The sequence below is a fragment of the Sceloporus undulatus genome, chromosome 5 (genome assembly GCF_019175285.1).
Source record: "Sceloporus undulatus isolate JIND9_A2432 ecotype Alabama chromosome 5, SceUnd_v1.1, whole genome shotgun sequence".
Lineage (NCBI taxonomy): Eukaryota > Metazoa > Chordata > Lepidosauria > Squamata > Phrynosomatidae > Sceloporus > Sceloporus undulatus.
The window spans coordinates 137364953-137378534 of record NC_056526.1 but is presented as its reverse complement, the minus strand read 5'-3'; the positions used below and the strand labels follow the sequence as shown (position 1 = coordinate 137378534).

Here is a 13582-nt window from a genome sequence, read left to right as displayed (position 1 = left end):
GAAAAGAAAATATATGTACATGAGTGAATATGAGTTCTGTAAGGAATCTTAATTTTAAAAAAGCCTTCACAGGATGGTCACCAAAAACAGCATATTTATTTTTATGACTTTCTTATTTGATATAACCTGCATCTATTGTAAAACTTACTTGATGAATTAACATATTGGTTTCCTCATTCCAGTTGTTTCTGATAAGCCTAATCTGAGCTCGTTCCGCAAGAGGTAAATAATATAGAAAAGCCACACTGAGGCAATACATCCTGATCAGGTCTGCAGTTTCTTGCAGTGTTAATAATGGTGGGTTCTTTGGCCAAAGGCAAACAAAAAGAAAGAAAGAATGAAACATATCGAACAAATTATGCTTTGGAATGAAAATGTCACCTACTGGTCCCTTATTTTGGAATTATATTGCTATGTGCATATTCTTGATATAAAATACTTCTTTCTCCCTAATGGGCCACAGGCAGCTATTCTGAAGGACTCCAGAAGCCTCTGCCACATTTAAAAAAAACAACTGTTGTACACTCCATTAGCTCTAAGGGACACAGTTTTAGTTTGTCATAGTTATGGGGGCTTCCCAGATGTTTTAAGGTGAGAACTGTCAGGGATTTGAAGGGTTAAAACACAGCACATAGGGAAATGCTTGATGTGTGTGTGTTTGGCCATGAGCATTCAGCAGAGTGGCAAGGTTGATCAGCACAGCTGAAGCTCATTGGCTCAAGGCCACTTCAGTGCCCAAGTGCACGTAGCCATGGATGATGAAACCATGTGTCTGGATTGCACAGGGGACACATGACATGGTTACACACCTGAACTCACTAGGTTTGGGAGACCACATGGTCTGGAGACTATATAAGCCCAGGGGTTGCAAGGGTGTGGCATGGGTTAGTAGAAGGAGTTGGGTTGGTATGTTTTGGAGTTTTAGAGATCTTGATTTGTATTATAGCACTGTGAATAAAGAGCATTTTGGGAGACTTAGTTTCTCTGGTGGTTTATCAGAAGAAGCTATAGCATCGGTTTGCTGTGTGTCCCCGGAGGTTCCTGCATTGCTTCAGTTCCTGGAAGACATCCAGTTGCTGTCATCTCAAATTGGACTTTGGAGCCATGCTTCTGCTTCTGGAAATTTGCCAGCTCTGCTCCAAGGGTCTGATTTCACCCCAGGACTCGTTTGAGTTGCTGACAGTGGTTGTTGGACCCCAGCAGTTGCGCTGACAAGAACCTGGGGCACTTCCTGGTTTGAAAAAGGCCTTGCCTGGGCCTAAAACAGCTGAGGGTGGGCACATGGTAAAAGTGTGTTAATTCCCAGAGAGTGCAAGGGGCATTCTGAATAAAACATTTAAAAATAAATGATTTTTTAGGGGGGTTGCCTCTCCTGTGAGGGAAATATGGGGGCATCAGGTAGTTGGCCATACTTGATGGCAGGTGATAAGAGTTCTGATGAATAACTAGTAATAGCTTTGCCTTTCCCATTCTTTTGTTCCCTTGATATTTTGGACTATGACCAAATCTGCACTGCAGAAATAATGCAGTTTTGACACCACTTTAACTGCCATGGCTCAAGGTTATGGAATTCTAGGATTTGCAGATTTGTAGGATATTTAACCTTCTCTGTCAGAGAGCTCTGATGCCACAACAAACTACCAGTTCCAGGATTCCATAGCACTGAGCTGTGGCAATTAAAGCAGTGCCAAGTTGCATTATTTCTGCAATACAGATCCAGGGTATCTTATTTTAAACTGAATTATGAAACCAATTCCCATTTGGTTATGGTTCCCACTTACGATAATTCAGTTTTGAGGAAAAGGAGCAGAAAAAAATCAGTGTCTTTTTGACGAGTGTTAAATGGGAAAAAACATGGCTTCCTTTTCTGAATCGCTTTCTGAATTTGAATTCAGTGGGAACCATGCCTGTTTAACCCGATCTGATTTAAACAGTAGTGGGAATTAGGACCACATTTCCCCCTACTTATATTGATGTTTAAACCCATCTCACAAACTACAGTGGAACCTCGCCATAGGCAGGCGCGCCATACGCGGCCTTGAGCATATGTGCTTAAACTGCGGCGCGCGCGCACCCGCGTCGCCATGCACAACCCCATTGTTTACAATGGGGCTCGAGCATAGGCGGAAATCGCCATACGCGGCGGGATCCGGAACGGATCCCCCGCGTATGGCGAGGTTCCACTGTATTCTATGGCAACTATGAGAGGAATTCATCAGCACATCATGCATTTTAGATGTCAAGAGTATTTATTGATTGAAAAATCAACTCCTTGTTTTTGTTCTTCTTTTTTATATAAATGTTTGTGTATGTCTATGTATATGTATATGTCTATGTTTATGTATGTAACAAATCACTGAATAAAGAAAAAAAATTAAAAGGAAAATAAACTCTTCAAAGGGGGCTAGTGTGTTAGCACCACATTCCTTAACAGACATATTAGAGATCAAATGGATAATGTGGAAAATCTAAAGTCACTGAATTAATGCCCCTTATAATTAGTTGTGAATTTGTAACTCAGATTTAGATTATGATTCTATATATAAATCACATTATCTAGATAACTGATTTGATCTCCATCCCCTATAATATTTCATTTTTCTGGACTATAAAATATACTACTCAATGTGTGTGGACAATGCGTGTGGACAATAAAGCAAGAGCAGGGGATGATTCTTTGTGATGGGAACTGTAGTCCAACAATATATGGAACACCACGGTTGCTATGGTGGCTGGTGATTTCTGTATTATGAGAGAAGTGCATCCATGTTAGGTTTTATAGAGAACTACCCACAGTTTTGAACCTACACTTGTATGAACTGTGGATAGCTCCTTTGAAGTCTGGACTAAAAACTGGATGAGATTCACTGCCTCAGTGCTATGGAAGCCACCAATCACCACTGAACAACCATTTCATGAAGGGGGGGTGTTGCTAGACTTAAACTGTGACAAAATATAGGAGGCCTGGTGCTGCAATGGTTAAATGCTGGTCCTGAAGCCACAACATTGTAAGTTTGATCCTGGAGAGCTCCAGGGCCAATTCAGCCTTCTATCCTTTCGTAGGTCAGTAAAATGAATACCCAGCTTGTTGGGTTCAATTGGCTTACACATTGTAAACTGTTTAGACAGTGCTAGTTCACTGATAAGTGAACTAGAAAAGTAATTACCATTGCTATTGCTGTATCCACATTGCAGAGATAAAGCAGTTCGATACCACCTTTAACTGACACCTTACAGAATCCTGGGATTTGTAGTTTGGTGAGACATCAGAGCTCTCTGACACATCAGGCTGAATACCTTGCCAAACTACAAATCTTATGACTCCACAGGATGGAGACATAACAGTTAAAGTGGTGCCAAACTGCTTTATTTCTGCAGTGCAGAAGATCTAAGAGTCACAGTAAGCACCAGCAACCTGGCAACATTCCACAGTCAATAGAACGATGTTATGTTGCAACATAATGTTGTTAGAAATTGTCTTTGTTAAAAGAAAATGATCTCTTTCTCCATTAGTTAGTTTAACACAATAGCTACTACAAGACACTGGAAGTTTTAATATGACAGGAGCTAATAGCATACAAGTATTCTCAGAGCTACTGAGCAACTATTTATTCAGAGGAAGATGACTGACTTAACACTGGAACACTGATACAACAAACACAGCAATCTTTATTATAAATTGTGGCATTAAGCATTTAGAAGCAAGCTTGATATAATAGCAAATGACTTCTCACCTGCTTTGTAGTGGCAGTTTTACTTTGCTGTTCCTTGTTGTACATGTTGAGCACCAATGACCATGACACAATGCACACAATGTATCGGATATCCTCTTCTTCTTCTGGGATTAAGGACATTTTATGGATGATCTGCCATTTATATATGTTTTAAAAATTGACATGATTAGCAAGCACCTTTCCTCTTTACAACGTAGCATGAAGCATTTTTTTTAATTCCAGTATGACACACAAACTTTAGTGTTCTTCAATTTTTAAATAAACTTGCTAATTAGCTTACTTGCTGTTCACCGCTATGATCTTTGGAATAGCGGTATATAAATAAAACAAATTATTATTATTACTATTATTATTAAATAAAATACTACACCATTTTTCTCTATATATTCTAATGAAAATACCAAAGATCTACATAGATTTTTAGATTAGGTTTTGTTTGTTTGTTTTCCCTTGTTTTCCCTTTTGAGGTCTTGCAAACCCAGGGCTGTGGCCTCCTTGACTGAGTCAATCCATCTGTAATGCAGTTTTCCTCTATTCCAACTCTCTTTTACCTTACCAAACATTTTCTTGCCTAGTGTGCCATTTCTTCTCATGATTTAGTCATTTTGGCTTCTAGGGAGAGACCAGGCATGGTCTGCCCTGGAACTCATTTATTTGTCTTTTGGGGGAGTCCCTGGTATCCCTAGAACTATCCTCCAAGCCTCACATTTCAAATGAGTTCTCTTCCTATTTCTTCACTATCTAGCTTTCACAAACATATAAAGAAATCAGAAATCCTAACTTTGTTATTCAATGATATCTCTACATATCTCCACTACTACTTAGTCTCTTTGTTGTTGTTAACTGCCTTCAAGTTAAGTTTGATTTATGGCAACCCTATAAGTGACACACCACTCAATTGCTCTGTTCAAGTCCTGCAGGCTCAGAGACATGACTTCTTTGATTGAGTTTATCCATCTAGTATGTGGCCTTCCTCCCTTTTTACTACCCTCCACCTTTCCTAGCATTATTGTCTGGAAGAGTTGTGTCTTCTTAAGCGGCTGAAGTATGAAAACCTTAGTTTGGTCATCTTCTAAATATCCAGAATTATAGAAGAAGCATCAGTTTAGCCTAGATAGCTCAGATAACATAATATAAGCCTTTTACTTTCAGAATCCAGGGATCAGATCCTTTTACAAAACAGATCACTCCCTTCTGTGGCTGACTGTGTGGCTGATCAGACTGTGTTGATGCAGAACAGAAAGTTAATGGTTCTAGCCCAGCCATCAAAGAAAAGCATTTGTGGGGAGGCCATATACTGGAGAAGGGACTATAACTAAGTGGTAGGACTTTGTCAGAAGGAAGTCACAAATTATGTTAATAGTTCCGGTAGACATTAGTGTGAAAAACCACTGCCTTAATCGCTAGGGAGATGGGAACAACCAGAGTAGCCTTTCCTAGTTTAAAGTAGTCTCATCATTAGTCAAATAATATACAGTTGTATGCACCATTACTTTTCACGTAATTGTTTCATTTATTTTCCTCCTTTCTTTTAATGAGAAGGCATGGCTCTCCTGTTTCCAACTTTATCCTTACAATTCTGTGGGGTACATCAGGCTGAAGAGGTGTGACTGTCACAAGATCACCAACTGAATCATATGACCCAGTTGGAACTTGAACCTAGCACCACACTGGCTCTATTTCAGCTGATGATGTCATCATTTTATTTAATAGAGCTGCCTTAACTATAGTCTGAAAAGACAAACTTGTAAACCTCTGCAACATTTTATAAATCATCTTCAGAAGGAATGTCAAGTAAATTATGAAAAGACCAATTACCTTTTCATCCACATCTTCTAGAGATAAACAACCAAAAAAAGAGACGAATGATTCTGCATCAGATGCCTTCAAGTGTTCTGCTTCATTTTCCAGATACATTCTAATCTCTGATTCATGCTTAAAAGAAGATTTTTTAAAATGATTTTTTTCTAGATTCTTTATGTCTCTGTCTAAGCAAGCATTTGACAGTGTTTGTGGAATGCTGCATGAAATTTTTACGTAACACGTGATTTGAAGCAGAATTAAGAAATTAAGACAGAAGGGGAGAAAGCCCTACATTAACTGCATTTTGGATTTCATGGTATCCATCAACCCAGTCCTATGCACCATTCCACTGACACATCCATTCATGGGCCCTAGCAGAAGCATCACAGCATGACTACCTGAAAATTAGGGGTGGCACTGCTATTTCCACATTGTGGCATATCTTAAAGTGAAGAGCCACCTTTGCTTTATCTTTCAGCAGTCACCACTTGTCACAGTACCTACCTATATAATACTTTTCCTACAGTCCATGGCCCTCAGTTGGGACAAGTTGGAACAAAAAGATTAATGGTTCACTCAAGGTTAAATTAAATCACTATGTCCCTGTCTGCATGGGCCAAATAAAACAGCCTCTCTCATCCTCTTGGCTGAGACACCTGAAAATGCATGGCCTAAACCCCAAGTCTGATACAAACAAACTGAACATCTGGTCCATTCAGCATCAAACCCATGGTACAACCCTGTTAAAATGGATTTAAGTAAGTTCCTGTCTGCTCCCGATTTTTTAAGAAGATCTGGAGTCCTTTGTTCTAGACAGCTATTTAAAACATGTCCTGCTCTGCTGCCTGGCATGATCACCACTGGTGCACATTACTCACTGTGAGATCAGAACGAGACATGTGATTAAGGTTGAGTGTTCTGATCTCAGGAGCAAGTGCCATCACCACCATACCAGGCAACAAAGTAGAACACCCATGCGAACAACCACCTGGCATCAAAATGGAGAGCCCCGCTAATGGGGGGAGGTTGGACCAGCTTTGGGGCTAGGATAGATACTTAAACTTGTCACCCAAGTATCCTGGCCAGTGCAGATAGGACCTGTCAAAGAATGAGTATTTGTATTAGTAAATGATACCGTAATGATATATGGTTTATGCTTATAATAACTTAAAGAAATAATGACTGAGTGATGTCTTAAAGAATATGTGAGAGGTTTTAATTCCATTCATTCCTTAACTATAGGTCAATACCCCTATCTAGAAATACCAACAGTCAGTTCACAAGCAATACTCTGAAAACTCTTCCCTGAACAACTTTTACCACACTCTAGCAAGTTTCTTAAGTACCAATATGTATGTTTCAAGTTTTGTCCAAATGAGACTTTGTTTTTTGTTTTTAGCACCCAAGATTTTTTAAATGTCTTATATTGGTTTTTAACTAGCATACTGCTCAGGTGGGGCATGGAAATCTGAAGTACACTGCATCACTATATCTAATGCTGCCTGTGGGTTTTGTTTCATTTTAATTGTTGTTGTTAAAATGCATGCACTATGATAATTCAACACAAGAGTGATGGCTTTTAGCACAATTCATCACCCTCTTGGTCCTGGCAGGGTTACTGTCCCTCCTCAAATGTCTTGCCATGGTAGTCCTAAAATAATATCTCCATTTTTAGTGGCAAATAAGTATATTTTCATCACTGCATTAAAGCCTATTACTTAAAAAAAATCTCTGGAGTTACCAGTTATATAGCTCAACCTCTCATGAATCAGTGCAATTCCATATAACCAAAACCTTCTCCTTCCATTCAGCCATCCTCCCACCTACTGCAGATCACTAATAGGTAGTGCATAAATTGTTACCAGGAGGTAAAAAAAAAGAGAATCAAAGCTGGGAGATGCAGAGAATAAGGCATGGATAGGTGAGGAGTTTAGAATAGTCAGTTTCCAATGTGTCCTTTAAGTACATTTGGATGAGTACACTTCAACAAGCAATATTAAGCAGAAGAGAAAGATAGGCCATAAAACAAGGTCCTTTACATTTTAACTTACCTATTTTAAATTAAAATTTTAATCAACATAATAAATATCAATGCATGAATTCCATTCTCTAGTTGGCTAGCTACCTGTTAAGCATATTTGATTGTGACAGAGCCGGAATATAAAGACTGCGAGCTCAAATATATCTCCAAACAAGGATTTTAAAGGCTTTGGCTGGAACTCAAAAAGAAGTAGGAAACCCGTGGGGGAATGTTATGGTGGTATTATATGGTCTGAGTTATAACAGAAGACAGTGGAGTTCTGAATGTAACTGAAGGGGCTAAGGGCTTGTCTACATGATTAAAATGCTCCTTACTACATCAATTAGAATGCAATTCAGCCACATGCAATCTGTAAGAGTTCGGGCCTTTTGTAGGAGACAGACTCTTTAAACTCTGCCAAAAAATGCTTACAATTTTAACTGCAGTATCCACAAATATCCACAAGGATGTGGATTACAGAATGGTTGGCCATTTGTCTGCTTTGCATGGGTTCAGATGGCTGCACATTTTTGGAAGAGAGGGGAGAAAGATGCAAATAGATGCAAATTTGCACAGGAACATAAAGACAAATATTGGTGTGCATGTGTGAAAATCTGTAACAATTTGCATAATACACTTGCATGTAGACTATCCCCAAGGTTTTACAGACGTATAAGCCTTATAGAAAAATGTTGCTACTTTCAGACTCAAAGTTTGTTAGACCATTGATCATAATTTCACCATGAGGTACAGAGAGAACTCAAGAAAAATGATTTGTGAACCACAACTCCCAGAGTCCCCTAAACAACATGGCCAGAAAGCACATAGTCAGAAAAACTAACTTCTCTCAATTAGGATATAGGAAAAGGCAAGATAATGATGACCGAAAAATGAAAGCAAGTAAAGAAGAAAGTGAAAGATACACCTAAGCTTGCAGCACCATACAGCTTTCCTTTTAATTGTTGGTAAGGTACGTCATTAGGGGAAACTGACATTTTTTAAAAAAACCTCCAAATCCATCCAGCTGCATTATGATAAAACGGAATGGATTCTTAGAGTGAAGTCATCCAGAAAGTGTCATTTGGAGGACTAGAATGAATGAGTCTAGGAACTGCAATCCATAACTTGGTTAAAAATATTCAAATGCACATCATAGAAATAAAATAATGGTAATTTTTTAATATTTAAACTTATATGGATTGTAGTGAGAAAGTGAAAGGTGTACGTGACCAAGAACAACAGACATTAAGAGTGATATGTGTTGTATAATTATATGCATTAAATGAATTAAATAGAATGAGTGAATACCCCGTGTTTCTGCTAGTATTGAATATATAATATACTTCATGTTGCTGCTAGCAATATTTCTAAAGAAAATATTGATAATTATCCCCATTTCTGCTTCAAAAATTTTATCAAATCCTTCCAACTCTTCTTCATGTCTTGCTAATATTTTGTTTTTGATCAGTGTTGTTAATTTGTCTAAAACCACCATATCACCAAGTTTCATACTTTTAGGAAAACTAATGGGAATGACCAGGATAAAGAAAAGGAAATTATAACATTTTAAGGGGGGGGGGGACAGCTCTGGGAGGGAAGGGAGTCAAATAATGGTTAGGGCCAGAGCAGACGGGTAGGGAAAAGTGGATCAATCATGCTTTTTCAGAAAGCATGTTGAAACGCTGCTGTCCACACAGTCCACTCCCAAGGCACGCTGAACACTCACAAGCAGACCACATGGTACAGCATCAAGCCTCATCTGTGGATAATTTTTTTTTGTCACCTCCCCACTATGCATGCACATCGTCACACAAACAAACCACCTGAAGCCTTCAAGTACCTTCCACATCCTGCCCAAATGCCATCCCATTGTATGGCCTCCCCTTTGATTGGTCACCCAGTTGCACATGTGATGCTCTGCCCATACAGGGCATCAGTACATCAGTGTGCAAGTTGTACATTGGCAAAACACAATCATGGAGAGTCTCCATGCATATCTCCTTCATCCCATGCTCCCCTGTTGGACTGTCTGGTTTGTGTATGGTGTAATTTTTTTGCTCTGCCACAGCTCCGCATTGGCACCAGGCTGTTTATATGCAGGCAAGAAGATGCACAAATTTCATGCTAAGCCAGAGTATCTCTGCTTTTTTTGCTCTGTTTTTGAGCCCCAGAGTGCTGCTTTGTTTCACTTTCCATCCGCTTTTGAGGTGTGCATTGTATAAATGCCTCACCATCAAAGCAGCTGGAAGCTGTTTTATTTTGTCCATATATTTCACCCCTTAAAGAGGACATAACATGAAATTTGAAGGAAAGAGAATATGAATTTGACATTGTTACTCTTGGATGTTTTCTATACTCTTATACAGTGGTACCCCGGGATACGAAAGCACCGCGTTACGAAATTTCCGGGATACGAAAAAATTCCATAGGAAAAAACTGTTCCGGGTTACGTTTTTTTTTTCGGGTTACGAAAAAAATTTTTGGTGCTTTTCGGCGCTTTTTCGCACGAAATCGCGGCTTCCAGCGCTAGCGCCTATGGCTTTTTTGGGTTGCGAAATCTTTCGGGTTATGAAGGGCACCGCGGAACGGATTAATTTCATAACCCGGGGTACCACTGTATATTGTTTTTATTTTCATTTATTTTTATTTAAAAATATTAATAAATCTTGAGACAATCTATGTATTTTCCCATTTAATATATATATATATTTAAAAGCCAGTGTCATTATTTACCTCTCCAAAAAATTTCCAATGGTGCTGTCCAGTGTGGATACGGTACCCATATATTCCTTCTGTATCAAATTCGTAGCCTGAAGTAAGGACAACATTGATGTTTTTGAACAAGGCATGAATAATAATTATATGGAAAAATTTGGTCTGCAGTTGATTCAGTCCTTCATCTGAGGTTAATAAGAAATATGGGGAGTTATTGTTCAGAAATCTCTTCCAGTTGTCTTCTAAGCAATTATAAAATTCAGTCTTTACTGCAGTATCAGTGTTCTTGATTAGGTGGTGTATCAATGCTATTCTCAAAAAAAGGAGATGAGGATTTCCATGATATAGAAGTTCTGCATCCTGCAGGGGAAGGAATAATATTTTTTACACTTAGTTTAGAGAATGCCCTCACATATTATTAACTATAAAACATGGTTTTGCAACTTATAACCCGAGTTAACTAAAGCAGGGGATACACCTACTAGCTGATAGAGCATCCTTAGCTCCTACCCCATCATTTACTTGTTAAGTTAGCAAGAAGAAATAAATGTAGGAGGGGGGAAGGAGTTTGTTCTTAGTTTACAAGAAGAATTAGTGCTTTTATAGGATCTGAAGCAAGGCAGGACCATTGTTTTTAACAGTATTTCTTAGGTGCAGCAAACCAACCTCTGTGACACTTATTACAGTGCTCTATAGCCAATGTATTAGACGGTTAAAATAAATACAACCCCAACTTGTACTACAGAAAAGAAAAAGAACTCATCCAACTGCAATTAGCTTTAGCTCACCAGTGACTTTATTCAGCAACATTTCAATTTGCATGTATGTGTGTTTGTATGTACACACATCATACTCTCTATTTCTGATGCACAAGCGGCAAGAGCCCTTGTTTATTAGGTGAAACTGAACCCATTGTATCAGTTGTGTTGGGGATTTGTACAGCTTGCAGATGTTCAACAAAATCCAAGAACCCTAAACAGCATCAGGGTGTCCTCAGGGTCCACAGAATATGGACAAACTGACTTGGGGTGGGAGGGACAGAAAACCACAACAGGCGCTGGAATCAAATCACTGGAATCCTGGACAGAGGCATTCCACACTGCGACATGTCATTGCAAGTTCCACTTGTAAAAGTAGGCAATAGTTTCAATGTACTCTGAACATTATATGAAGCTTTGTTACAGTCTGAACCTGGGTGTGGTTACTCAAAAGTAAGTCTCACCGAATTCAAAGGAACTTGATCCTAGGTTATGAACCTTTGATTGTATGACAAGTTTGTTTGTTTGGAGTATTTGTACCCCACTCTTTGACCACAAAGGCTCTCAGAGTGGCTTACAAATGGTTAATTAGTTCCCTGCCCTCAGGATTACAACCTAAAAAGACATAGAATCATAGAATCATAGAATCGTAGAGTTGAAGAGACCACTAGGGCCATCCAGTCCAACCCCCTGCCATGCAGGAAATCCAAATCAAAGCATCCCTGACAGATGGCCATCCAGCCTCTGTTTAAAGACATGACACAAAAGGAGAAGAGAATGGCAGTGGGGAAGGGGGTAAGGTCCAGCGGTTCTGGACCTTATAGTCCAGAGGAGAACTGGAGGAGGGATCCCCTTCTAACTCTGGGCTAGGCCTGATGGAGCTGGCCTGCCTCTCTCTCTCCCTGAGGCCAGATAGTATCAGATGGACTGGAGGGAGGGCTCTCTTTTGCTACATCCACACTGCAGAAATAATCCAGTTTGAGACTGCTTAAACTGCCCTGGCTCCATGCAATGTAATTCTGGGAACAGTAGTTTTGTGAGACGTTTAGCTTTCTCTGTCAGAGAGCTCTGGTGCCACAATAAACTACAGTTCCCAAGATTTCCTAGCACTGAGCTGGGGCAGTTGAAGCGGTCTCAAACTGGATCATTTCTGCAGTGTGTTTTGGACCTTTTTTACTCAAGTTAAGAAAGAGCTTCAACATGCCATTGATTAATTTTATCTAACAGATTATGCATAACCTCCCATCAGAGAATACCAGTCTAATAGCCATCATTTTTTTAAAAAAACACCATTTCCCCTTACCTTGAAGAAAACAATTATGTATTTAAGTCCTTTACTCTCTAAATTCAGTAAAAAGCATTCCACTAGGTAAAAGAAGTGCAAATTCTGTCCTTGCTGTAATGTTGAGTCATGTGCACAAGTGATAAACAGTGCATCGCCATCAATCAAAATACATTCTGACTCAACATAACCATTCAGCAAGCTGACTCTGTAAAAGAGAAACATGTACTAATTTTGAGGTACAACTTTTATGGTTCTGCAAGACAGAGATAATTTTGACAAGTAGGATGGCAATTAGTAACAGTACGACTTGGGGCCCATTCACATTACAAAAAAAATCGGTTTTGAAACCGATTCAATCACGTGAAGTTCCTACTCACCCCGAATCTCACACAAGCGAATCCGGGGCTTGCACACCCGTTCCGTGTTAAATGGCCCCTAGCGCGGGTCTTTTGAAATCGGCGCAAATGCCGTTTCTTTTTAAAAACCCCGGGTCCTGGGAATGAGAACTTTGGCCTTGATCACGATCGAGGCAAATTGAGGGAGGGATTTAGGTCAGAGGGTGGGCAAAGGGCAAGGCATTTCCTCCCCTCATCGGAGGGGAGGGGGAGGAGGAAAGAGCTCTGGGAAGAAGGGAGCAAGGGAAGGCATTCTTTAGGAGCCTCTTTTCCCTGCATCCCCTGCCCAAAGCCCTCTGTCGCTGGGCATTCCTTCCCTTGCAGGAGGAAAAAATCAGGTCATGAACGGATCTCATGTCAGGCAAAACCCCCCCCCCTTTTCCAATTCAAACAATTTTTTAACCATTTTTTTTTGAGCACACATGCGCATGGTTTATATTCCAGAATGTATGTTTCATTTTAACCATTTTTTTTTAGCACACATGCGCATGGTTTATATTCCAGAGGCAGATGGAGCTAGGCTTGCACTTGGATATCCTTGGATCTCCTTGCTTTCTGCAGAGGGAGAAGCTACAAATGTTGCAAACAGTCAATGTTACATTTTTACCAATTTTTTTTTGAGCAAATATGCGAATGATTTGTCTTCTTGAGCAGATACAGCAAGGGAAGCAAAGGGAAAGCTAATGTTGCTTTTAAAAGCAAAAAATAAAAAAATAAAAAAATAAAAAAAAAACATGCCAATCCCAAGATCTGCCTGGGACAGGGGCAGATCTGACCCAAAAGCCCACAGGTTTATTAAAAGAGAGAGAGAGAGAGAGGCATCTCTCTCCCTGCTTCAGCCGCTGAAACCCCTATGCCTGGCTCTTTAAAAA

The 13582-nt window shown here is 39.6% G+C and overlaps 1 protein-coding gene across 1 annotated transcript in view; it reads right to left on the bottom strand.

The window, feature by feature from the left end:
- The window catches only part of LOC121931694 (probable ATP-dependent RNA helicase DDX60), a 92768-nt gene that overhangs the window by 67286 nt on the left and 11900 nt on the right, over window positions 1-13582 (bottom strand). Inside the window, 5 exon segments of the mRNA XM_042469672.1 lie at window positions 149-304; window positions 3735-3866; window positions 5553-5669; window positions 10291-10632; window positions 12334-12520. Of these exon segments, the coding sequence (XP_042325606.1) occupies window positions 149-304; window positions 3735-3866; window positions 5553-5669; window positions 10291-10632; window positions 12334-12520 (934 nt within the window).